Below are 25,971 nucleotides of genomic sequence, written 5' to 3' on the forward strand. Positions count from 1 at the left end.
GGTTTAAATTGACAATTGCATTAATTGGTAACTGAGCTTAATTAAGTATGTCTTTGTGAATAATTTATCTCTAAATTTAAATCTTAACCAAAAGCTTTTTCCTATTCTATTCCTGTTCGAACGTAGTAATGGGCAATGTGTCGTGAATCGTTCCACATATTGAAGCAAGTCACAGTTTGTATCGTACGTAGACCATGGATGTGGGGTGTTTATTAGCCACAACCTTAGACTTTAATTACGGAAAATCATTAAAATTGAAGAAGTATACATGCTTGTATTCTTGCAACTACTAAATATGCAGCTAAATTCCGTTGAAGGTATTATATTACTGAATTACTATATATTTATTTAAGAATCTCCAAACTTTATGAATATATTTATATTACATACATTGATATATCCATATATATATATACATACATATATGTAGTGTTCGATATACATTAAAAAAATCATTTCTAGGAGGAACACCACTACACGGAAGTTTTTTTTTTATAATCTTACTACGAAGATCATATAGCCCGGTTCTCATTCTAAGTTGCGTAAGCCCTAAATATAAGAAGCATTTTCCTTCCTCCACTAAGTGGAAGCTGGCGGAGGCGCTTCGAGACGGATATAATCGTACATAATTTCGGTGAAGGTGTTATTTCCTCTTGCCTGAGTTAGAAAAATTGTGTTGTCTCCGGTGATGAGTCGCGCACCTACTACATCGATGTTGAATAACCAATATAGCCCATGAATTCCATGTCTTGCCACTGAATTGTCTTTCCCTATTAACCCACTCCTAAAGTGCGGTGGGTTTGCATTTACATCGTTGATTCGTACCTTTGTATATAAACGAAAAAAAAACGACTTTTAATCATAGGTAACACATTAGAGATAATACAATAATTAAATTAGAGAAGTCAAAGGAAACCATATTTCTTTATCTTTCTTCTAACGTATTGGTTGATATTGTTGGCCAGACTAGATCGCAAGATTAAGGTGGATTCTTTCGGATTATCTTTTATTACGTTATTCCGTTATTGCTATTAAGTTTGTAATCTTCCAACTCATGATCAAATGGCGGTTATCTGTGAACCTCACTATATTATTTGTATCATCGTAAGATTCTCTTTTGTGTATTGGTTTTTATTTTTCTTTTCTTTTTGTTAGCTTTTCTGTTTTCTTTTTTGGGTTCGGCTTAAGTGCCTTGGCGACTCTGTCGCAGCTTCGCCTTATTTTAGGCTTGTATATCCTTTTCTCTTTTTCTCTAATTCAATCATATTATTCAAAAAAAAAAAAGATTCTCTTTTGTGTAAGACTATTTCTGGACGCTCCTCATACATGTTAAATCGTCGTGGGTCACAACCGCTCCGATGGTTTTTTCCTAAAGGCGTCTCAACATAAGGGCAATCCGGACTGTGCCAATAGGCCATCGGTAGTGACACTATTACCGACACATCCTAAAAATAGTTGGATGGTACCGTCACCAAAGGTTAATTGCATACTTGTAATTCGGCATATGCAGCAGAAGCTAGTGCCAATCGAAGTTTATATGTTCCCGTTTGATCGACATTCTCAAGATTAAATATAATTTTCCATGTTGTTCCCCAATATGCATTATTTTCTTTCTTCCTGCAAATTACAATGCGATAATCATGAATGTTATGTCTGGTAAAAAGAAATCCAACTACAAGCATTTATCATATCCAAAATGTAATATACTTTTCGCAGTTTATCTCATCAAAATTAGCAAAAATCAAATACCTGGTAACCTGTGCAAAGAACCAATCCTTTCGGTAGTCGCTAACACCAACCGTATATACAAGATCCTCAGTAGGATATAATTCCGTGTACCTCTCCCACAATCCATATTGTCGAAATCTACCAAATATTTTTTATGGTTAATTAAAAAGCGGTAGAAAAACAACTACTTCAGATAAACAAATTCTCTTGAATTCTACGCTTCTACACATTATGTATATAAATAACCGACCTATCGGGATGGTTTACGAAAAGTTTATTGATGTATTTGGGATTAGGATCTGGAACGTAGAACTCTGCAGCAGAACGATCTGGGACACCAATCTCCCATAAGGTAGGACCATCCCTAGGCGGTTCATAAACAAGTTCACCCAAGTCGATGTCACATCCTAATTTTACATGTTCAATCCAAAATCAATCAACTAAATAGTTAATATCACAATATTTCGAATATCAATTGGCAGTTAATACACGATACTAAAGGTCGTAAGAAAAACAACCTTCTGTGATGGTAATATCTACGTCATATTTGTAATCCCCGATAAAACCAGGCACCCAAGCATAAAGATTGTAATCCCCCGTTCGGATATCATAGATAGAAAAATACCCATTTTCATCGGTTTTTGTCCAGAACTGGTAACCCTGAAGCCAAACAAGTTCGTGAAGTAATAATTAAGTTTAACAGATAATTAAGATGCAAGTTAAAAACAATATTTTGGATGTTAAGTGATTCTAGTTGGAAATAAAAATAACCTTGCATTCTCTTTGCCATGACCCTGCATCTCCTGGTAGAGCCAACCCTACATATCCCGAGTTCGCAGGTGTGTATTCTTCGTTTGCGTACCTAATTAAACCAAATTATAAAATGGTTTAACAAGCTAGTATGTTTTATTATTTTAAGTCAAACGGTTTTAGGCTCAAAGAATGCTCAAACCAAGAATAGGTTAATTTGCAACCTAAAGGCTCCCACTCGCTTACAAAAATCAACTTCTTAACAAGTAAGCTACAATTTAATTTTTATTCACATTCTTTTGAAAATACTATACTACAAAATTTAGTGCAAAATGCGAGGTATGGTTTATATTATGGCCCCTCGATAATGTAAACAACTCCTTTGGTTGGTTTGGGCCTAGGCGGACAGGAGACGGGGTGTGCGTATAGTCTATGACATGTAAAAAATGTGAAGTTCAAGACTACTTTGTTGAGAAAGTGAGGGAGAGAGAATTACTTGTCGCGCACCAATAATCTACCACTAATAGTCCCACGTTGATCGGAAGAAGGAAAATCATTAGAAGCAGGGAAACTATAAGGCCAGCTTTGAACTTCAGTCAACATCTGCTCTTTGGCATCGTCCCAGAGTGAGACTGGATCTTCATCATCAAACACCGAATTGAGATAGATAAAAACTGGTCCAAAAACTTTCTTCCATGCCTCTCCATTTCGAAATTTTGGGTTTAAATCTTCTCCTGAGTAATGAGCACTTTGAAACATCTGGAACAAGAAGTTGAGGTTTAGGTACTTAAACTTACACTAAGCACTAGTTATCTAATAAAATCCTGTTCGGATAGCTAAGATCATGTCTGTGTATCGTACACTGACTCGTGACTTTTCGGCCACTCTGAACCTGCCCCTCATTTTCTTTTCTGATTTTTTTTTACCTTTTGCCTTATTAACCTAATCGTTTTGGACCTTTTGCCTAATCCCTCAAAATTAGTTAAGTTATTACTTACCGCGAGGGTGGTGGGGCCCACATGAGAAGTGAGGTTCTGTTTAACTGGTCCACCAGTTCGGAATTCGTCGCTAGGTGTGATTTGCCAAAAGCCAACAGGCGGATCAAAACTTATCCATCCATGAACCTTGTTGTCTTTGTTGTCGCATGAGTACTGGTACTTGTCATCCACCTAATCAAGAATATTATAAGTATTGTTTGACGGCAAAGAAATGTATTCACAGAATAGTGAGTCTAACTAAAAGTACCTCTCCTTTAAGATCAGGATTAACAGGATGGACCAAAAGAACAGCTTCAGGGTAGGCCAATGGACGACCCCGACCAGGTAATCGGTCATCTGGCATAGGCATGATCCTATGTCTGTTGTCTGCCATAGCCATGTAGTGAAACCTAAATAGTATATAATCAAAAGAGTCTATAAATATTTTCCAACACAGTAAGATTCGTTCTCTGATATCCATAACGATCACTAGTATTGCAGCTAGCTTGGCGGGCTAGACAAAAAAGTTTAAGAAATTAAATACTCACTTGTCCTTTCTTAGTTTGAAAGCTATTCTGGTCTCAGCAATGTTGAAATCAGGCCATCCTTCCAAATGCTCATATATCCCATAAGAGTAGAATCCCGAAGACCCACGCAGTAAGACAAACCTGACATATAGATAGTTTGTTATCACTATATACTACAAATCTCTGCCATTGATTTGGGGTTCCCTTTCGATGGCTGTATCACTACTAAGATATATATACAGAGAGAGAGAGGACCTTTTGTCAATGTTCAACGGAACGACCTTGCCCTGTTGGGAGGGATCCCATGTCCTAGTGAAGGACACTTCTACTTGGTCTTCATTCTCCACTATCACCTCAAAACTTGTACCCTTAATTCTGTAGAATTAATTTATATCAATTGATCAATTATTACTAGTAGTATTTTAATTTTAACATTTTGTTTTGAAACAACAAAATTTGTATAAGTATAAATGGTAACAATTTCATCAAAAAAAAGTATAAATGGTGACAAGATGGCAACTAATTACAGAGATAAAAAATGACTCACACATCGAATATTCCAGCACCTGCAGGTTCGCTCCAGACGAGATCCCAATACCTATAAATATATATAATTAAATATAAATATATTAATATGATCGAGTCGAGATTTAAGCTTGCCTTTTATTATAAGGTAATTCGAGAAAGTAGAAAAATGTAGGAGAAGAAAAGAGAGATAAAACAAAGAGAAAAATATACATATTATACATGTACTCTGATAAATAGTTACCCTCTATTAACTTCTTCATTACGAATTTCAAGTAAATTGTCGATACCATTGTATCGTATTCCTGTCACAATTCCGTCCGGTTTAGATAATGTAACTTGGAGAATACCGTTATCTAATACCACCTGCATATATTTTCCAATTAATCACAAAGGTACTTGTAATCACAAAATAAAATTGTGAAGAAAAAATTCATACATATCGATCTTGTACATGCAAGCTAACCCCAACAATCGGCATTAGATGGATCGATTTGTAACCTAATTCGACCACTACTCCTTGAAGAAATGAGAGTAAAATTGTAAGTAGACACTTATATGTATATATAGAAAAGCAACAAAGCTTTCACTTTACTTAGCCGCTATTGAAATAAGGAGTATTTGTTTGACTTGTAAGATTAGTTAGGATTGAAATGGGTGAGGAAGAAAATGCTATATTTAGATATATCATACCAACCTCATGCCCTAATCTTTAACTTAAAGCCTTTTATTTCTTTCTTTTTAACTACTATTGCTTATTCATTTTGTCACTTGCTCTGACATTCTGTTAAGTAAACAGGACATAGTTAGCATGCATGATGCCCACAGCCCATCAAATATTACTATTGTTTGAAGGGAGCTGATTCAATGAGCTCGAACTCATGAATTGAAGTATGAATTTGAGCTCGTGGTCGTCAGATCAAGGAGGATCTAGCTGTCAAATTTATTTGTAGAATGATGTTTGAAAGACGCCTTACCGGCAACCCTTGCCGTTATTCTGAGTTATTTGAATCAACAGCCGTGATTGAATTGTGAACTTTTTAATGATTTATCTCCTAAATCGCAGGAAAAATCCGTCCGTTAGTTCAGGTTTCCTTCCCAAATCGTCGTGCATTCTTGGTGGTATAAAATTTGAAGCCCTTTTCTCGCTTTTTATCGATAATATAAGTTCGGGTTTCTATTTTTTAAGTAATTTTTAGGTTTTAGGCATAAAATTCTTGGGTCAAATGGCATATGATGTGATTTTAGTTTTGCCATCCCTTGGGATTAGTTCTCTGCCTAGCAAGTGTATGGGTATCTGTTTCAAAAAAAAAAGTGTATGGGTATCTCTTTTCTTAATACCTTGCATTCGGGTTTCTTAATTTTCTTCGGAATTTTCGATGCGTATATATTAAGATAAGAACAATAAATCTCAAATATTACAATATCATTTAGTCCAAAAAGAACATATTACAAGATATTACATACAAAAAAAATCTGTACAAGATGAAATGCGACGAATAGGGCTTTAAACATTGTTATCTGAACGTAAAAGAGATTTAGAAGGTGAATAAGAGCCAGAAGAAGAAGAAGTCACCTGAGACAAATTGGTATTGGTGCAGCTACTACAAGAACATTGGCTCGAATCAGTTAGACCATAAGACGAACCGAAAGCAAGCTTACAGAGATGCATCGATGGCACAAAATACACCGGTGTTGGCAACTTCGACGGAAGATTTGGCAATTGTGATTCAAAATTAAGGATATTAATCACTTGCCTAATAGAAGGCCTTAAGTTATGATCAGGATGAGCACACCATAGCCCAACAACCATTAAACATTCAATTTGGGCCTCATCAAAGCCCATATTCAACCTCTCGTCGGCCGCTTCAATAACCTTTCCTCTTCCATATAGGTCCCAAACCCATTCAACAAGGTTCACTTTGTTTTGTTCTACTGGTCTTCTCCCACAAGCAATCTCAAGTGCCACAATTCCAAAACTATAAACATCTGATTCTTTACTTGATTTACCAGTAGTAACACATTCCGGTGCTAAATAACCCATTGTTCCTGCTAACACAGTTGTTTGAGACCCTAATTCATGATCAACAAGCCTTGCTAAACCGAAATCGCCGAGTTTAGCATTAAAACTTGAATCTAGCATTACATTACTTGATTTAATATCTCGATGTACTACACATTGTTCCCATTCTTCATGTAGGTATAGCAATGCTGATGCTAATCCTAATGCTATTTTATACCTAATTTCCCAAGTTAGAATATTTTCACCTTTGAAAAGATGAGAGTCGAGGCTTCGGTTTGGCATAAACTCGTAAACGAGAAGGAATTCGTTTCGTTCGTGACACCAACCTATGAGTTGAACTAGATTTCTATGTCGTAATCGACTAATGATCTTTACCTCGGATACATATTCTTTTTTTCCTTGTTTCGATCCTCTTGAGACTCTTTTAACAGCTATATGTAAGTTCAAATCATTCAAGAATCCTTTGTAAACGCCACCGAATCCTCCCTCTCCAAGTTTCCCTCTCTCGTCGAAGTTTCCTGTCGCATGAACCAAATCGTTGTATACAAACCTCTTAGGTCCCGTTCCTTTCTCAAATTCATCGTCCATTGACTCGTCAATACTTATATCATCTTTTGTTATTGGATTGTTTCTCTTCTTCAACCATAGAACCAAAGCAAAACCCAACCCACAACCCAAAACAACTAAACCAACAACTAGACCCACCAATAATCCAATTTTACTACTTCCATTTCCCTTTCCCTTTCCTTTTTCCTCTTGAACATCAATCTCCAAAGAGGAATTGAAGTCCCAAGATATAATATTATGTATTTCGCTCCACTTCCCGGTCGAAGCTGAAAATCCAACACTAACCCACTCTGGTAAGACTTGTCTAAGATCAACAATATAGGATAAACTAGAATTCCCACTAAAAATAGGATTATTGGCATAAGTTAGAAAAACACTCAAATTCTTTGTAGTGGAATTATAACTTACCCAAGCATTAGCTCTTGATCCATTCTTGATACTACTTTTCCAAGTCACATTAGCCACGGATACAAGCGAATTAACATCGATACCTACATGGTCAGAACTCGGATCCCATGGATTCATATAACTATCAAATTCAACTGCAACAATCTGATTCGACGATAAGTTTTCCAAAGCTGTTTGAGAACTGATTAGGCCTAGATATCCACCACTTGAATTTGCAGGAATGGTAGCATTGAAAGGGGCTAAGAAAAAGGACATACCATCACCAAACCTAGATGATGGATCAACTGCTTTTATAATAAAAGAGAAATGGGTAGTGAAATCAGCAAGCCACCCATTTCTTGAATCCCAAAGACGCATCGGATCCGAATATTTCGCTCGACCAACACTACTAGTAAGGTTATCATCAACTTGGTTTCTTGTGAGTTGAATAACATTATTAGATGGGAATGCATCGCCGAGGTAATGAATATTTTGGCCGTTTGGAACAAAACTTGAGAAATTAAAGGTGACTGAGTTTGTGCTTGGAAGGATCAATACTATAAAGACAAGGAAGATATAGAAGATGGCCATGGAAATTGAATCAAAATGAGAATGGTAAGTTATTCATAAGTTTTTATTGCAGAGAGTAATCATGTTTGAAGACTTTAAATATAAACTAACTTGACTATGGTTCTATATTTGGTGAGATGTTTGACTAAGAATATTAAATAGATTAGGTAAAGCTAAAATAAGAGAGAAACTTTGGAATTGGTCCTAATAATAGGGAGATTTGGTCAATGGAGAAAGACTGCAGACTTGGTTTACTTGTTCTTATGTTGTTCTTGGAAGTTCAAAATGTATACCCTAAATGTTGTTAACAGGTGAACGTGACGGCAGTAAGGTGTAAACAAATAACTAGGTCTATGTCCACAGACCTGACAGTGCATGTCTAGGTACAGACTCGTGGGTCTAGTTTTAGTTATGTCTAAGCCCCACGAGCCCATCTAAAAAGCCTAGATACTTATTAAACTTGAGCAAGTCCAGGCTCCCTCAAAGTGATTTTACTATCACAATCTGTACCTTTAAGATGAGTCGTTCTCGAGTCTGATACCATCTGTAATCTGTAATGCTCCAAACTTTAGCAATTGTCGTCGATATCATCCCATTTTGGACACCCAAACTTAAATCCAAGAATATGGGGTTTTGTATGCCGTAAAGACTCTATTAACCCACCCAAAATAGCTCAACGCATACTAAATTTGAGTACATGTATAACCAAACACGGGACGGTTCGGAAATCTCTAACCCTAAATTAGCTAGTTAAGGAATCCAAATTAAAAACAAAATATAAAGTCATTTGTTGATTTTGTGAATATCTTTTACCATTTAAAACTTTAGAAAGATAGGCCCTTCATGTTGTAACTTGTATATTGGTGATTTGATATTTGCAACCTTTTCTTTTTACCAAGTCCAACTTAACCTCTTCAACTTTCAACAAAAAAATAAAAAATAAAAAAACTTAACCTCTTCAACAAAAAAAAAAAAGGAGTCCAACTTAACCTTTCTTATTAGCTCTAGCTTTACACCATTTAGAAATACCTGGTCATATATATTGAGGGTAGGTTTGACAATTTCTGTATCTTGTTCTTGGAACTTTCGAACTGAAAATAAAGAAATAGTAACCCTAGTTCTAGAACACTACCACTTAAGAAGGTGATTATAAATAACTAAAATGGACATCATTGACCATGTTATCCATGTCAAGGAAATGATATAAAGTGATTTATGTTAAGACATGAGCTGCCTGCCGTAGTTGTTCAAGTTTACCTATCTTTTACAAACAAGAACTATTTATTATACGGATTTAAAGTCAAAAAGAACGAAGAAATTGACACAAATTAACACTATTTGCACCTTGTGATTCCTTTCTGTTACTGCTAGAGACGGTTATCGACTTTTTTCTGAACGAAAAATGACCAGAGTAGAACAGCTATTCCTGTTACTGCAATTGCGAACATCAAACCTTTTTGCGAGTAACCATTTGGATTCCTTCTTTCAGCACGCGGCCTTCTTTCCGCAATGTGATCACTTTCAGCCGCAACCCCATCCCTTCACATTCCAAATGAGAACTCTTTCAGAGGTTATTATCAGAGTCTTGATACTTTCAAAGCTAATAGTCCTTTTTAACTAATAAAATTAAGAAAGTAACATGGGTGACTAAGGATTTTGGCCCTCCATCGTTACTTTTAAATTTTAATAGTCCACTGTTTGTCTTACTTCTTAACATTTTCGGAACGTTTATGTGGATATCTAACTAACAAATATTGGGATTATGTGGTTAGTTGTAGCCATCAAGTCTATTTTTATCAGTTATGGTAGATTTAGAGTAAATCCAACATCATACAGACTAATCTAAACGCTTTCACCTAAGGAGGTATTTTTTGCTTATTGTTTAATCTGACTTGTCTGACTCAACTAGACCCAAAATCAACAAATGAGCCATTCAGATGAGGCAGACATCACGAATAAGACAAAAACAAACATTCTACAATCTTACTCGAGTCAATTCAAACATTAAGTCAAATTTCATATCTAACGTAGGAAAATAACAAACACTACCTTAAAGTATCCCAACGAAACCTATTATGACACCCTAACTTCTAAATACACCATTCAATATAACTTCTCGACAATTTTAATTTCTAAACTACCAGATGGACTTGTTATCGAGAATCTATCTAACAGAGTATTAACAAAGTTTATCTTTTTTGGAGGGTCACAACTTCATTGACTGCTTATCTAAACTTCATTTTTTGAAAAGGAGGAACGCCCGATTATTATGATACTCTTGCTGGTTGTTTCATAGATCGAAAAGATTAATATAAGGGGATCCTTTCTCGTTCGAGATTGTTTTTATCACTGTTTCAAAGGCCTTCAAATGGAAAGAGAAATGTTAGTTTATTACCTGAAAGCCCCAGAAGTATTATCTGATGTCCCATGATATCTGATATCATGGTCTAATCTTTCACACAACCTAATGTATTTGCTACATAAAGGACAGTATTCTGTACGATTCCCGCAAACTTCCTGCAATAAGCACCACTTATTTCAGAACATAGCTAAACCTATAAATTAGAGAATGTTTTAAATTTTTTACGAAAAGCACAACCTGATGTTTACAAAGATCAACTGCAGGCAGTGGAAACTCGCAGTATTCACATATAACGATCCTGCGGGGACAATTTTGACCTCTGTGGATATCTAAAATTTCACGGTCAAATGTTTCACTGCATAAAGAACAAGCTACCTGCTCTCGAACGAACTCAATCATTAACTTATCACAAAAATATAATAGAAGAAGCATCATTGCCTAAGATGATAGAAGCAACGAACAGAGAACAAAAATTGGAAGAGAAAAATATAATCTAATACCTGATGAAGAGAAAAGTAAGGCATTAGAGGCAGTTAATGAGATCAAATATTACACGATAAGAGTGCATCAAACAAGAAATTTCATCCTTAAAGTCAAAACAATCGCTAGGTTATTTTCAATGTGGTACTTCAAGTTACTCGTCATAAGGTTACATTAGTTTGATGAAGTACCTAATTAAATCGAAATGAATAAAGTTCAACAAAACACGAATGATATAACTCAAACCCATTGAAAATAACCTTTTCCCATGTGGGACTTTTTCCACACTCCCCATTGAAAATAACCTTTTCCCATGTGGGGTTCTTTGAACGTAACATGTCTTTCTTCGGGAGACATGAAGCCCATACCTTCATTGACCTATCTCGTGTAGCCCTAGCTCTGATACGAGACACCATGTTATGTTTGTAGCGAAATCCAACTCAAAACCAACTGGCAATGAATGGACGGACCAATATATCATATTCTTGATTACTAGAGTATCATTTTTCCAGTGAATATAGTCCCACGTGAGAATATTCCTCTCACTCGTCCTCATATGATTTTGAGTTGTATCGCCGCAAAATTAACAAACCCACCACTATTTCTCAAAAGAACAAAACTAATGTGTCGTTTTAACTCAAAGACCTTCGTTTTATTAAATTATCTATGAATGAAGGAAAATCATCAAAAAACATAATCTCTCTACGACCATTATATTTTCGAGAGAAAAGGTTTTATGGTTGAATTCAACATACCGGAGCATGTGTACTTAGGTAATGTTCCTCGGCACGAATTCTCGGAATCATATCTCCACAAACTTTACATCTCTCTAGATTCCTTGAGCAGTGATTGTAATGCAATTCGATATTTGCAGCTGGAATACTTCTATCACTAAACACATTCCAACAAAAAGAAAGCAGAATTAGGGCACAAATAAGTTCCTAATTATTCAAGTCAAAGAAAATGATAAATATACCAAAATATCAGGCTATCCACAAAAAAAATACCTAATTTAACATGAATATTAGGTAGCTTGATCTTGAAATGTATCAAAATTTCTGAAATTTAACTGAAATTCTGAAATTACGAGAACAGAAAACCTAAAATTGAAACTTAGGTAAAGAAATTGAATCAGATCTATCAATTACCAGTGACTACAGATGCTTGTTGCTTGTTCGGAAGGAATCGCCATGAAAACCTAAGGAATTGGAGAAGATAATAGAGCGCTAGAATTGAACCTCGATTTTGATGCTTATTTTTCGTTTTTTTCTTGAGAAGAATTCAGATCTGAATTTTTGCCAACAATTGGTGCACCTCTAAAGACTGAACTTAAATATAGTTTAAAAGGATTTTGTAGAAATCATAGATGAAGGTGGTTAGGTAATCTGGCTTAGAGTTAGCAAACTGTGGCTAAGTAACGGCAACAGTTTCTACCGTGGCGAAACCCTAGAACCCTCGTGTAGCGCCCACTCTACCTGCTTTGGATACGACAAGGGGCAATGCCGGTGTCCCAAGTTTTAAAGGTCTCTCCCGATAGTGTTATTGGCGCCTACCCGTTATTGGTGGCTCTTGACGGTTAAAAGTGTCCCCTCTCAAAATAGAGATTCCTTTTCTTTTGGACTTTAAATCGGTGAATTTGAATCGATTTAGTTATAAAACTGGGCTCAAATCTACTGATTCCAAATTCGGTACTTGCAAAACGATTTTCTAGTTGAACATTACAACCACTACTGAGTAAATTCAATTTTGTGGTATTGGGTTGAACTTTCGTTATAAAATTTGTCTCCAAGTCCACGGATTTCTACTTTAGGATATTAAGGTTGGATTCGGTGAACCTTGAGCCGAGTCAATCGTTTTTGGGTCGCCTAAACCAAGAGAGTTGAACCAGATCGGGAGGCACCTTTAAAAGTTTTCATTTGTTTTTTTCACATTATTCGAAGGGTGTGAAAAGACAAAATTACCCCTTATTTTATTATCTGTGTAGACCCGCAGTAGAGCGGGGGCTACACGAATGTGTATTTCAATTATTTTCGGCAGCAGAGTTGGAGCTACACAGACGTGTATCTCCAAAATAAGAGGCATATTGTTAGATGTTTAGATAGTCTATCGAAAAATCCCAGGCCAATAATGGGAAAAAGAGCTTGTTGATCTTTTGAATCAAAATAACTTCAAGTAGATAACTCTTTCATGCCTCATTGGCAGGAGGACCTTCTTCACCTAAAAAATATATAGAACTATACGAGCACGTAAATCACATATGTGAAGAAAGAATGGACTTGTTTAACACGGTACGTGCTTAAACTTTAAGCAAGTTCCAGTTTCACGGATCGATAAGAAAATTTTGACACTCTAAGAAGGTATCGCTTGACTATGTTTAAAATTTTGAGATACTGTACAGAGGGCAACAATTTATAATCGAACATATTTAATAAACTCAACAATATGATTCTTAACATCTGGAGCATAGGTTCCACTTCGCTCACTTGTTTCTAGTTTCAAGTTAAATTCAAAATCTTGAATTTAACTTTTTCTTTAAGGAAAAATACAAGCTCAATATCACAAGGTGCCAACAATTTCGCAACGTCTTTTATTCTTCCAAGATCGTTTCGCACTTTAGCTCCTAATAACCAGTAACACACACGACTCTGGAATCACAGAAAGAACTAAAAACACAAAAGAAAAAAAATATCAGATTCTACCAAATAGAGAGGTTGAAACATCTTTGAATTTGTGTTAAATTCGGAATCTTACCCATTTCTTTTTCTTCTTTTTCTTATCGATATAGGCAAGAAGTTCTTCTTGCCGGACGCGGGCATCATCTAGAGCCTGCAGAAACAATGAGTTATCAACATATCTTCCACGTGAAGTATTAGATTTTAAACTTGGATAGAACATTTGGAAACATTGAACTCTGCGATTAGCTCAAACATGGCTAAGATCCAATCTTGGATACCCTTCAAAGATAAATGAATTTGCTAACTCTGTATCCTTGTACATTCGGCTCTTCATCCTTGCCTTGGAACCAATGTTGCTTTATGCAACAAAAATCCCCAAGTTGTCGCCACAGCTTCCCTCTTTCTTGACCCCATTCTTTGAAGCCAACTAGCCTCATTCAGAGTTCAACCATATTTGTCGAGCATCTTGTCTTCAACCCCTTCTTTTTTTAGGCAAACGATAGGGGCTTCTATAGCCTTAGAAACTTAGACAGTTTCTTTCTTAAAATGTTACTTGCAAAACGACATTTTTACCGCTCCATTTACTTTTAGCCTAAATACACCTAGAGTAGAGAAAATATATGAGTGTTAAGAGTGTCTATTTTACCTTCTTGGTTGCCATAAGTTCGTGTTCCAAGGCATCAACACGGGTAACGGCAGCATCCAGCTTTTCTTCCTTACGAGGAGACTCCACAGGTTTTGCACTGAGAACAGTCACCTTCTCCTCCAATTCAGCCATGCGCTTCATCGCACTAACGTAATCGGTTGGGGCGATAGATTGCTTCGGTACCTGAAATTCAAACTCGGTATGACTCAGAAATAGAATAGCAAATTTGGATTGACCCCCTCACATTGTCCCACCCCGAACGTGGGAAAAACGAGAAGACGATCATAATGATAGAAGTAGAAGTTGAAATCTCTAACAAAGCTCATGAGAATAGAAGCCTAGGAATCTCAACTACTTACTTCTTCATGAACAGGAGATAGTTGTACTTTCTGCGCTTGTGTTGGCTCAGTGTCTAGTTCGAAAACTGGCTCCTCATCGAAAGAGTAAAACCGCTATATGTAGTAGTCAGGCAATAGCTAAGTAACACAGAAGTGATTAGAAGAAAAGTTGAAAGCAGAGGCAAAATCTCTAAGGAGAATAGCAAACCTTTGGACCGTCATCCTCGTAAATTGCCTTTTCATCTGTTTCTTCCTTCTGATCAACTTTTTTTGTGCAATTGGCGTCACCATTGTTAACACGCTATAAATAGATTTATATTTATATTAACATACTGAACTAGATATAGAAAAAATATAACGTGCAGAGAGAAAAGAAATACACCTTGAGTACTTCGGGATCGTTCCACGGACCCTTATCGGAACGCATGCATCCCCCTTCATTTGCACAAGTACATGTACCTCCCAAGAACTGTGGTAACTCACTGGTACAAGGACAAGAGATGGAATCTTTAAGAACCTCGAAAACCAATTAGAAGGATCATGTATATACATGTAGTATAAGCTTACCTAGCATCAATAATTTCAAGCAACTTGCTCTGGTACTTGTTTCCAAGAACCTGATAGAAAAAATAAATTAATCACTGGTCAAATGGGTTTACTTATGGAAATACTAGTAGCACTTTTATGGAATGGAGAAAATCGACATACGTGAATTTTCGCTGTCGTTTTAGGATCAAGGAAACCTTTCACGGTGTTCCATAGCATTCTAAAACCGGATCCTGCATTAATGATGAACATGCGACACAATGTCTACAATTGAAGAAGCAACATTTCCATTAACAAAAAAGAAGAAAAATTAGAAATCATTTCTTTGTAGTCGAGAATACAAATACAACTTTTTGTTGGCTCACTACTATCATTAACGAGATACCTCAGGGTAGTTATCACCATCGATCTTCTGAAGACGTTGAAGAAGCTCTCTTGCTGCTTTGTTGAAACTTGTAAGTCCCTATTTTACGATCACATATTGAATTTTAGAAGGAAATGACAGAAACCATGAGTGATTTTCATTTTAAGCAAATCAACCCTAAACAACATGGAACTTTTGAAAATTTTAAAAAAGATTTAGCTAGTTTCATCTATCATGACTACTACTATAACATACCACTCCTTGCACATCAAGAATAGTCGTGCTCTGGTCGATGTGTCTTTTCGCTGCAATTGAACAAGCTGGGAGCTTGACTGCAAAGGTCCTTTCAAACTCTTGCACATGGTACTTCAAATAGCGGTCTAGAGTTGTAACTTGCAACATCTTGTTAGCATCAATTTGACCTAGCTTTTCAATGTAAACAGGCCGTCCTTCCTTATCGACTCCATGATGTCCTTGGGGATAATATTCGAGAACTTCCTTCAGTTCGTCGAAAGTAAAGTCCTTTGAAAGACACAAACAGATAAGACACATTATTGACAAGAGAAATTGAGTACCTCCAGTTTAAGCAAGATTAACAGACTAAATTAGTAATCACCACAAAAATATTGGACTTAATACCTCCGTAATCGTGTCTGCACCAAATTCCTTCCTCCACTGAATCATATCAGACCACATTTGCTTTGTTTTGTCAATATCAAATTTTCTGGCTTTCAGAAATCTGGTATCATAAAACAAGAAGTTAGACTGCAATGGATGAACTCGACCATGTCAAGATATTCTTGTCATCAATAAGCCAAATTTTGACAAATCTCGATGACATTGATTTTTAAAATTTTAGAGTGTCTTGTGTTAACCAAGAATCATTTTGTGACATCCTAAATTAGAGGGTACTGAAAGAATTTGATTATCAATGGCATGTCATAATATATATAAAAAGATAAGCATTTGATTTTAAAAGGTATGCATGTCATAATATATAAAAATATCTAAAAGCTAGAAACTATATACTTAGAAAGAAGATAAGCATTAAAGATATTCTAGGAGACTATTAGTTGGTTTTCTCTTTGGAGTTCCTCTTTCCATTCGGCTTCTCTTACCTTATTACCGTCCCACAAATTGCACGGAGGACAACAGATAGCTATTTTGAGAACTAATTTCATTAGATGAAGCTTTGACATACTCTTAGGTGACGATTGAATTGGCTTTTGAAAATGCTTTTGTTTGGGGTAGATCATGTAAGATTACATAAAGGTTAAGATTTGGCGGTAGAAATATTAGGCAGTATTGACCAAGCAAAGATGATTCATATATCATCACAATGAATTCAAAGGACAAATTAGGATAGGCATAATTATGATGGATTAAGAGGGTCATGACACTAGTGAGCATTATCATTATGGATTCAGAGGCTCTTTAAGAACTTCAGACAATGCTACGGAGCAAAGCTTGAACTGCGTCGAGCTTAAGGTGATGATCAACGACCGAGAAAAATTCGTAACGGTGAAGGAAAATAAAAAACTTTGATTGAGAACAACTCACCTTACATCTTATTTATAACGTAAATATCTCATAGTATATGGAAACATCTAAATGCTATAAACTAAAGATATCTGGAAACAAGATAAACATTGAAAACATATCTAGGAGAATATTAGTTGGTTTCCCCTTTTGACTCAGTTTCATCTTTGAAGTCGTTTTTTCTTCCTCTTGATTTCCTTAGTAGGTACAAGTTAAAGAAAAGACAAGGTCTCTTTGGAGTAAAATCTTGCTTGCTTTTCAGAGCTTTTCACCCACAAGTGGAACCTGCAGACTACTAGTTGGCTAACCATGGTTGTAGCCCCTGGTCAGCCTATCATGGTCTAAGAAGTAAGCTAATAGGTCAAATATTCTTTTTGGATATAAACAACTTAGCGCAGGTCAATTCGTCAATTGGACAAGCCTACTTAAACAAGCCCCTTATATAGAAACTCTTGGTTCCGCCTATGAAGATGTATCTTTTCAATGATAGACAACAAATAAAACGGTTTTAAACTACCGCATTTACTGATATAAATCGCCTTAGGGCATCCCCCTCGGGATCGGCACCATTAAATGGCCAAAAAAGAATTTAATGTCCTTTTATTTTATGATCTTTTCCTTTCCTTTTAGTAATATGTTAGATAAGTTCCTTCTTTGTTTAGTTTTGTTATTTTACAAATTTTAGCATTTATGAAGTAGGTCTTCCCTATTCAAATAAAGGCTAGTGGAATGCTATAAGAACGCAAAGATGAGTTGATAATAACGTGTATTACAACAATACTACAAGTTCATGAAGATTTAGTTCAAGTTCTTAATTTTACGTAAATTCAAGAGTACTAGTTCGAAGATTGAAGTCTCTTTTCGGTTTATGCAAGATATTTCAAGGTCATTCGATATCTATTTAAAGTATTTTAATTATTCACATTGTTTCTCTAACTTTTAGTTGAAAGCTTAATTTTTCATTCAAAAGTGTAAACTTCCAATAAATTTCCACCAACAAGAAGTTTACATCGTTTACGAAAGCCCTGAATCGTGATAAACGAAGATAAGAAACTTTTTTTTACCTTAGCATCATATGATAATCATCATGTCTAGTTGGAAGCAATTCTTCCAAGATAAGCGCTTGACGTAATGCATCAACTGCTTTTAGTTCCTCCGCATCACGCTCATCCTCAATGCATATAGACATAACTCTACTAGTTCTCCTTCCCCTTTTTGTCAAGGAATTCCTAAACTTTGTTGAGGCATTTATAGCTTTTTGTTTCAGACCTCCAACCTTAGTTTTCAATGCTTCATCTTCATTCTCAAGACCTATACCAATCAATCAATAAGATACACAATAAATAATACGAAATCCGAAAGATTTTACCAATCAATTTTTAGATTTCAATGATCTTATAAAATAGGGTAAAAGAGTTATTTTTTTCAATTAGACCCAAATATGGGTTAAAACTAATAACACTTACCAGGTCTTGGAGATAGCTCTAGGTCAGCCATGATTCTTGCTTTTGGTGTGTGGGCTTGATCCTGTTGGTATAAAAGGGCAGGAAAATCAAGCACTCACATCAAGATACCAGATTAGAAACCACCTCCTGAAAACCTGTATTCAAACAAATTAACCCTAAACATCAAATTTGTTGTACTAAACTAAACCCTAATTTTATCATTGTCTATTGGGAAATCAAAAGCTAATAAAAACCCTTAATTTGAGAAATAAAAGAAGACCCATGAAAGAAATTAATATGGTTAATTAGAAATCTGCAAAAAAAAAAAAGAAATCACCTTTGAAGAACTGAAGCCAAAAGAAAATGTGGGAATTGGGGGGGAGAAAGTGAGATTGCATTTAAATGACCGAATAATTCTCTTGAACCCTTAGGAATCGGTGAGAACATGACAGTGAGGAAGACACGATGTGGGGTTTGTTGATTGACTAGGTCTTCTTAGACGCACGAAGATACTCCATTTAGATAGATAGATAGATAGATAGATAGATAATGACCTTTTTTAGGGCTTCTGTTTTCAATGTCAAAGCTTATTCAAATCTTCAACGGCTTTTGGGTAACGGCATTAACCACCAGTCAACCTCAAAACTTCTGTTCTTCTATTTTGGCGCCAAACACTTCTAGTAGTACATGAGAAAACTCTCATGGGTGGATCCAAAGGGGGCTCCCGAGAATTGTGATAGACTAGGCCTAATCATTACTAACTTTGAACAACACAGACTGTTCAATCTGAGTGCCATAAGAAGTGCTAAGAGAGGGATGGGACTCATGCCAAATTTTCGGAGCACTTACTCTGTTGGACACGTCTCTTTTGGAGATTAAGGGTGGCCCATACTGTTGGACAATAACCAACTTACTACCCTGTTCTTGGATGAAAAAGAAGTGGGAGTAATTAGAATAACTGAATGTCCCTAACCCCTTCTACTTTAATGTTTGTGTCTCTCCATCAATAACACAACAACTTACGGAGAAGATTGGGGTCAGAAGACTTTCAGATATCAGTATCTTGGAATTCTAATTTTCTACTTAATCAACGATGGCTGAAGGTATGTAACTTCCGCATATTATGAATTAATTTTCTAACATTTGGTATTAGAGCCTTCCTTTGCCTTTGTTGATTAGTATTTAAAATAATTTATTATTTGTTATGATATCCAGACTTATGATCTTGATTCATGATTTAAGTTTAGATACGCCAAAATAATATTTTTTGAATTATATTATTTGAAACCAAAACTTCCTAAATCCCTCGTTCGATTATTTACCACTTACTGTTACAGGATTAGTGGAGGATTAGATAGAAATATTCTGACTAAGTAAAGAGAAATATTAGGAAACAAACTTAGTTGAGATTTTGTGATGCATAATAGGTTCCTTCTTATTAGGTAAATATTGATATTTAACCCGAAAATTGTTGTCTAAATTACATCTCAAAGAAAATGCCTTTTGGTATAGGAAGAGCAATGTTTAGTAAAGACAGTGCGTTAGAAATGATCAATTTATGTGTTTGCTCTTCCTTTACCAAATTAGTTTAAGGAGGGCGTTATAAGCATCATTTAATAAATAGTGCTAAAATATAAGGACTTTGATAAAAATTAATAATAAATCTGATATCTTATTAACTTGTAGTTTTCTCTCACATAAACAACCCAACCCCAATATCGTCAATACCATCAACATCACCATTAGTTTTAAAAAACTTGCAAAGTTTACAGTGGCGGCCCAAGTGTTTAGGTGGCCTAAAGCGAAGTTAAAATCGGGGCCCTTTTATGTGTAATGAGAAATAAAAAAAAATTGTAGAGGAAATTGAAGTTTTGACCAACTGAACATGAACCTTATTCTTAATAGCTAAGCTACATTCTAAACTTTGCACAAGTTTTACTCAAAATATTTGATAAAAATAAAGAGTCCAGACTAGTCTATAAATAAATATAAAACTTGTAAATGACATGGAGGAGATTTTTTTGATACAATAGTTTTTCAATCATGTATTGGAAGTATATTTAAATATACACACCATATAAGGTTATGTAGCTTATATAATGACGCTTTAAAAGATGGCGACACGATGACAACCTTATGTAATGAAAAATGAGAGGGTGGTGAGTTGAATTGGGACCTCGCGCGTAATGTAATGGCATGTAACCAGTTGAGCTAGTTTCTTCAATTGTTATAATTTGTGTGATTCTTTTTTTAAAACCAAAAAAGATTTGGGGCCCTTAGTTATCAAAGAAAGATGAGGCTCAAAGCCTTTGGTGGCTTTGGGCCTAGGCCGGCCCTGAAAGTTTACCATCACTATAGTCTTAGTTTCAAGCTTTTAATGATGTTTCAAGATCTAATGGATTAGGAACCACCATTAATGAAGAAGGATGCAATCTACATAAAAAAAAGTCATTTGATTTAAACGAAGATATCGACTTAAACAAAGACGTATATAATGAAGATAATATGTCTCAGGTAAAGAAAAATCATTTTATTGTCTTTCTCTATGGTTGAAGAAACGTTTTAGGGTTTTAGGTCGTTTTCATTTCGTAAAAGATTTTCGGTTGGGTTGCCTGAAAAAAACAACAAATTTCGGTCGGGCCGTCTGAAAAAGACAACAAATTTCGGTCGGGCCGGCTGAAAAAGACAACAAATTTCGGCCGATCCGCTGAAAAAACAATAATTTTCGGTCGAGCCAGCTGAAATTGTTGTGTTTTTTCATCCGTTCTGGACGAAATTTGTTTAAATTTTCAGTTGTTCTGGATGAAAATTTTCACTATTTTCATTCATGAAAATTTTATTTTTGTATGTAAATGTCGCTTATATATTTTCCGAGCTACATCATGTCCAATTAATTGAATTTTTTGGCCGAACATGATCTTTCTCTCTTCTTTATCGTTTGGTCGAAAATAGTTTGAAGGGAGGGACCAAAGTTTAAAGTAAGGATATTTTAGAAAATAGTGTTTATCTCTCCCTATTCTAAAAAGAATGTTCTCCTTATCTAATGCACTGCCTTTGCTAAAAATTGCTCTTCCTATACCAAAGGCCAAGAAAATTCGGGAATTAGATGTTCAATTTGTTTGATTTAGAAAAGCAAATTTTCAAAACTAAACTGAGAAACAAAATCGATTTGGATCTTCAGAATTGAATTACTCTTATTTTAGTAATTGGTTTGTTTCATGTTTTAGAAATTGAATCTCATTTGGCTTCTTATGAAGATATTTTGTATTCAAATTGGGCGGTGATTCTGTTAATGGTCCGGTTAGAGTGTAGATTTACCAACTTCCTTTGATTAGGAATGGGAAACAAAATTATTGTTGCTATCTTAGTTTATTTTTCTCCCTCACTAAAAACCATATCTACAGAGAGAAAAATCTAACTAATTCGTGGTGCCTATCCGTTTGGCCTTTATCTTTGACAAATTAAGTTCCTATTATATGGTTTGTCAAATTTTATTACAAATTTTAATTCATGTCATCTCTTTTGTTTCACTATGATGCCATTTATAGTTTATTTCGAACCATTAATACCACTAATTCAGGATTTTATGCTTGTCATATATTAAGAGATAAATATTATGAATAATTCAATTCAAAAAATATTATGAATAATGTACAACTACAGTAAATGGTGTATATGCTATTATCATCATAGTTGTATGCAATTATTTCTCTCATTTGATATATCATATATTCATATAGACATGATATTAATGTATGGCAAACTACATGAGCATAAAGGAATCTTTCAAAGATAATAGGACATTGCATGTTTTGGACATTAATGTATATGGAAATAATGTCATTTGGAAATAATGTCATTTGTTTTGGCCATTGCATGTTTTTTAGAGTAGCCACAACATCTTTGAACATGAGGATGCGCGATAATAAATTTTTATTTTTTTTATCTCATCAAGTTAAAATGACATTTCCAATTGCGATGTAATTTTTATAGATAATTACCTTGTCTTACAGGGAGGTAATTATTTTGGAAAATTATATCGGAATGGGTTATTTTCCAAATGGCCCCCAACTTTGTGACCAGCTTCTTGACTGGCCCCCTGCTTTGGCAGATATTCCCGTATGACCCCCCTTTTTCCGTTATCTTTAACTGTCCGTTACTCTCTCTCCTCCATCTCATTTTCTCTCTCTAACAAGTCAACTATCACGCCACATCATCATCTTCTCAGGCAGGGGTCGCCGGCCGACGACCTTCAAATATTGAAAAAAAAACTTTTTTTTCTCTATCCTCTCTCTCTAGAAAAAAAAAATTTCCTCACCATCTTCTGTCGCTCTAAAACTCCGGCGAAGGGGTTTCTCTTCGCCGGAGCTAGGTCTGTTCAACGAACATACCTAGATCTGCTCACGAACAGACCTTCAAGGTCTGTACGTGAACAGATCTGAACTGTTCACGAACAGACCTTGAAGGTCTGTTCAACGAAGAGACCTAGCTTCGGCGAAGGGAAACCCCTTCGCTTCCCTTCGCCGGAGTTTTAGACAGAGAGAGAGGGTGAAGAAATTTTTTTTATCCTAGAGAGAGAGAGAAAATAAATTTTTTTTTTAATATTTGAAGGTCGCCGACCGAAAATTTGGCCGGCCGGCGACCCCTGTCGGAGAAGATGATGATGTGCCGTGATAGGTGACTTGGCAGAGGGAGAAAATGAGATGGAGGAGAGAGAGTAACAGACAGTTAAAGATAACGGAAAAAGAGGGCCATACGGGAATATTTGCTAAAGTAGGGGGTCAGGCAAGAAGCTGGTCACAAAGTTGGGGGCCATTTGGGAAATAACCCTAGCGGAATAAGATAGTAAAATAAAATATTAAATGTGGATTTTCTATGCCCACAGGTATGAAAATTTTACGCATTTGATATTTTATCTGTATTAGTCTTATTAATAAAGTATAGTAAATTCTTATGCGGTTGTAGCCTCTGCCCACAGGAAGGTTAGAATTTACTGCTAAATTGATATTGGTTAATTTAGAAAAAAGATAATATTTCATAGCATGAATGTTTCTTTTGCAGCTATTTCTACTGCTTTTATGAATGATACTTCTCGTATTCCTATTTTATGTGGTGATAATTTCTCGGATTGGAAAGACAATGTTCTCTTGATCACTTTAGGGTGTATGGACTTGGATTTGGCACTTCGTGTGGTGTAACACGTCCCCACGGAATCAAGTACGCCTCAAGAAAGGCTGGACTATGAGCGGTGGGAGCGATCTAATCGCCTAAGTTTGATGTTCATTAAGTCTCGCGTGAACAATAGTATTCAAGGTTCTATACCTGGTTGCCCTGACGCAAAAGACTTTCTTAAAGCAGTTGAGGAACAATTTGTTCACTCAGACAAGGCACATGCCAGCACCCTAATGAAGAGACTTTCAGACAAAACTTTTGACTATTCTAAAGGAGTGTGTGAGCACATTATGGGGATGAGGGACATTACTGCTCAACTGAAACCCCTTAAAGTTGATATTCCTGAGTCATTTTTAGTTCATTTGGTACTTAACTCTCTTCCCAAGGAATATGGGCATTTCAAAATCTCCTACAACACACATAAGGAAAATTGATCAATCAATGAACTTCAGACCATGTGTGTTCAAGAGGAAGAGAGGATGAAACATGAGAAACTTAAAAATGTCCATTTTGTTTCTCATGCTAAGGGAAGTACCAAGAAGGGCAAACATGTCAAGGATGTGCAGAATAAAGAAACTTTGCCATTAAAGCATCATGGCAAACAGGTGAAATGTTTCTTATGCAGAAAGGCTGGACATGAAAAGAAAGATTACCTAAAGTATAAGAACTGACTCGAGAAGAAAGGTAATCTCATATCTTGTGTATGTCATGAATCGTTTTTTGTCGATGCCCCAACTAATACTTGGTGGATTGACTCTGGTTCTACGATTCATATTGTTAATACCATGCAGAACTTTCTAGACCTAAGGAAGCCGCAAGGAAATGAGGTTGGCATCTATTCCGGAAACCGGATGCGGTCTCAAGTCGAAGTTCTGGGGACTTTTAGATTAATTTTGAAAACTGGCTTTGTGTTAGATTTAAACAATGTTTTCTATGTTCCATCTTTTCCTAGAAACTTAATTTCTGTTTCAAAACTTGTGGATGTTGGTTATGAATTTTTATTTAAGTAACCATGTTTTCGGAGTTTGAGAAATAATTTTTCTGTTGGTGGTGGAACTTTAATTGCTGGGTTGTACAAAATTGATCTAGACCCCACTTTCGAGCATAATTTTTTGAATATGCATACAGATGTTGGTATTAAACGTAATAAGATTGATGAGAACTCCTCTACTTTATGGCACATGAGATTAGGTCACATGTCCATTGAGCGTATTAAGAGATTAGTGAATGATGGAGTTTTAAAAACTCTTGATTTTACTGATTTTGATACTTGTGTGGACTGCATAAAGGGAAAACAGACAAACAAGACCTCTAAGGGCGGCAATAGGAGCTCAGAAATCCTAGAGATCATCACACTGACATATGTAAACCTTTTCCTACCCCATGCCTCAACGGCCAGAGAAATTTTATCTCCTTCATTGACGACAATACAAGATTCATGTACCTTTATCTTATGTTTGATAAGGCTGAAGCTTTTGATGCCTTCAAAAGTTTTAAAGCAGAAACAGAGAAACAAAATGACATGAAAATAAAGATTGTAAGGTCTGATAGAGGCGGGGAGTGCTATGGAAGGTACACAGAAAATAGTCAGATGCCTAGTCCATTTGCTAAGTTCCTTTAGGAAGAGGGCATTGTTGCTCGATATACAATGCCTGGCACACCATAACAAAATGGTGTAGTCGAAAGGAGGAACCGAACTCTCATAGACATGGTGAGGAACATGATTAGTAACACTAATATTCCTTTATCCTTATGGAGTGAAGCCTTGAAATCTAGTGTGTATATCTTAAACAGAGTTCCATCTAAGGTCGGAAACCAATTTTAAGTCATTTGCACATATTAGGTTATCCTGTAGAAGGGAGAATTTACAATCCTCACATAAAGAAGTTAGATCCAAGGACAACCAGTGGGTATTTCATTGGCTATGCAGTTAACTCTAAATAAATCTAAGGGATTTAGATCTTATTGTCCTTCACATTCCCAAAGAATAGTTGAGACCAGAAATGTTAAGTTCTTTGAGGATTTTGATTCAAGTTGGAGTGATTTTTCTCGACGGATAGAATTTGAGGAAACACGAGAGGAACCTGAGTTGCTTGTGGATACTAAAAATTTGGTTGTTGTGCAAAGAAGTCAACTTGACATAATTGCACAACAACCGATTTAGAGCAACCGGTTCATGAAGAACAAATCCCACAAGAACCTGTTCCACAAATTGAGCATGAAGATGTTGGTTCTAAGGAGATCCTCAAGAACAAGAAATCCAGCTATTTCTAACGATTATCTGGTATCTCCAAGAGTCTGATTTTGACATTGGGCCTAAGCGTGACCCAAATTCATTTTTCAGAAGCCA

At 35.8% G+C, this 25,971-nt stretch overlaps 3 protein-coding genes across 5 annotated transcripts; all 3 read right to left on the reverse strand.

Moving 5' to 3' along the window:
- Nucleotides 1–325: 325 nt before the first annotated feature.
- On the reverse strand, nt 326–9,417 carry LOC147565190 (uncharacterized). Of its 2 annotated transcripts, XM_086651690.1 has the most exons (15): nt 8,705–9,417; nt 6,084–8,497; nt 4,752–4,873; nt 4,530–4,580; nt 4,238–4,357; nt 4,004–4,123; nt 3,724–3,865; nt 3,477–3,647; nt 2,975–3,237; nt 2,500–2,590; nt 2,247–2,388; nt 1,979–2,135; nt 1,750–1,866; nt 1,491–1,617; nt 326–825 (listed from the first exon to the last, which is right to left on the reverse strand). In XM_086651690.1, exons 2-15 carry the CDS (start codon nt 8,073–8,075, stop codon nt 580–582), a joined length of 3,861 nt encoding a protein of 1,286 aa, XP_086507816.1. In that variant the 5' UTR covers nt 8,076–8,497; nt 8,705–9,417; the 3' UTR covers nt 326–579. The 2 variants fall into 2 exon arrangements, with proteins under 2 accessions (XP_086507816.1, XP_086507817.1); XM_086651691.1 differs by lacking the exons at nt 6,084–8,497; nt 8,705–9,417 and adding an exon at nt 4,947–5,193.
- Nucleotides 9,190–12,451, reverse strand: LOC147565191 (uncharacterized). Its single transcript, XM_086651692.1, has 5 exons — nt 12,045–12,451; nt 11,652–11,787; nt 10,654–10,791; nt 10,450–10,571; nt 9,190–9,593 (listed from the first exon to the last, which is right to left on the reverse strand). The coding sequence occupies exons 1-5, from the start codon at nt 12,086–12,088 to the stop codon at nt 9,422–9,424; spliced, it is 612 nt and encodes a 203-aa protein (XP_086507818.1). The 5' UTR covers nt 12,089–12,451; the 3' UTR covers nt 9,190–9,421.
- Nucleotides 12,452–13,304: 853 nt separating this feature from the next.
- LOC147565192 (phosphatidylinositol/phosphatidylcholine transfer protein SFH12-like) lies at nt 13,305–19,227 on the reverse strand. 2 transcript variants are annotated; one of them, XM_086651694.1, is made up of 14 exons: nt 18,787–19,227; nt 18,471–18,604; nt 18,069–18,315; nt 16,105–16,204; nt 15,721–15,987; nt 15,487–15,564; nt 15,264–15,365; nt 15,123–15,172; nt 14,938–15,037; nt 14,764–14,856; nt 14,577–14,669; nt 14,218–14,400; nt 13,648–13,722; nt 13,305–13,559 (listed from the first exon to the last, which is right to left on the reverse strand). In XM_086651694.1, the coding sequence occupies exons 2-14, from the start codon at nt 18,499–18,501 to the stop codon at nt 13,548–13,550; spliced, it is 1,431 nt and encodes a 476-aa protein (XP_086507820.1). In that variant the 5' UTR covers nt 18,502–18,604; nt 18,787–19,227; the 3' UTR covers nt 13,305–13,547. The 2 variants fall into 2 exon arrangements, with proteins under 2 accessions (XP_086507820.1, XP_086507819.1); XM_086651693.1 differs by lacking the exon at nt 13,305–13,559 and having other exon boundaries at nt 13,630–13,722.
- Between the last annotated feature and the right edge of the window lie 6,744 nt (nt 19,228–25,971).

Source organism: Eschscholzia californica, unplaced genomic scaffold (genome assembly GCF_041429995.1).
Source record: "Eschscholzia californica isolate CP2 unplaced genomic scaffold, dmEscCali1.0.p SCAF_1, whole genome shotgun sequence".
In the NCBI taxonomy this organism is placed as follows: Eukaryota; Viridiplantae; Streptophyta; class Magnoliopsida; order Ranunculales; family Papaveraceae; genus Eschscholzia; species Eschscholzia californica.

Coding starts and splice junctions, on each gene's coding strand:
- LOC147565190 (XM_086651690.1), bottom strand. CDS start 8,075: ATGGCCATCTTCTATATCTTCCTTGTCTTTATAGTATTGATCCTTCCA. Junction 4,358..4,529: donor GGTGCTGGAATATTCGATGT/GTGAGTCATTTT, acceptor TTAATTCTACAG/AATTAAGGGTACAAGTTTTG. Junction 4,124..4,237: donor CCGTTGAACATTGACAAAAG/GTCCTCTCTCTC, acceptor TCTATATGTCAG/GTTTGTCTTACTGCGTGGGT.
- LOC147565192 (XM_086651693.1), bottom strand. CDS start 18,501: ATGGCTGACCTAGAGCTATCTCCAAGACCTG. Junction 15,366..15,486: donor ATGGTGATAACTACCCTGAG/GTATCTCGTTAA, acceptor CTTCAATTGTAG/ACATTGTGTCGCATGTTCAT. Junction 13,723..14,217: donor AACTTATGGCAACCAAGAAG/GTAAAATAGACA, acceptor TTGTTTCTGCAG/GCTCTAGATGATGCCCGCGT.
- LOC147565191 (XM_086651692.1), bottom strand. CDS start 12,088: ATGGCGATTCCTTCCGAACAAGCAACAAGCATCTGTAGTCACTG. Junction 11,788..12,044: donor ACAAGCATCTGTAGTCACTG/GTAATTGATAGA, acceptor GAATGTGTTTAG/TGATAGAAGTATTCCAGCTG. Junction 10,792..11,651: donor ACCTAAGTACACATGCTCCG/GTATGTTGAATT, acceptor GTTCGAGAGCAG/GTAGCTTGTTCTTTATGCAG.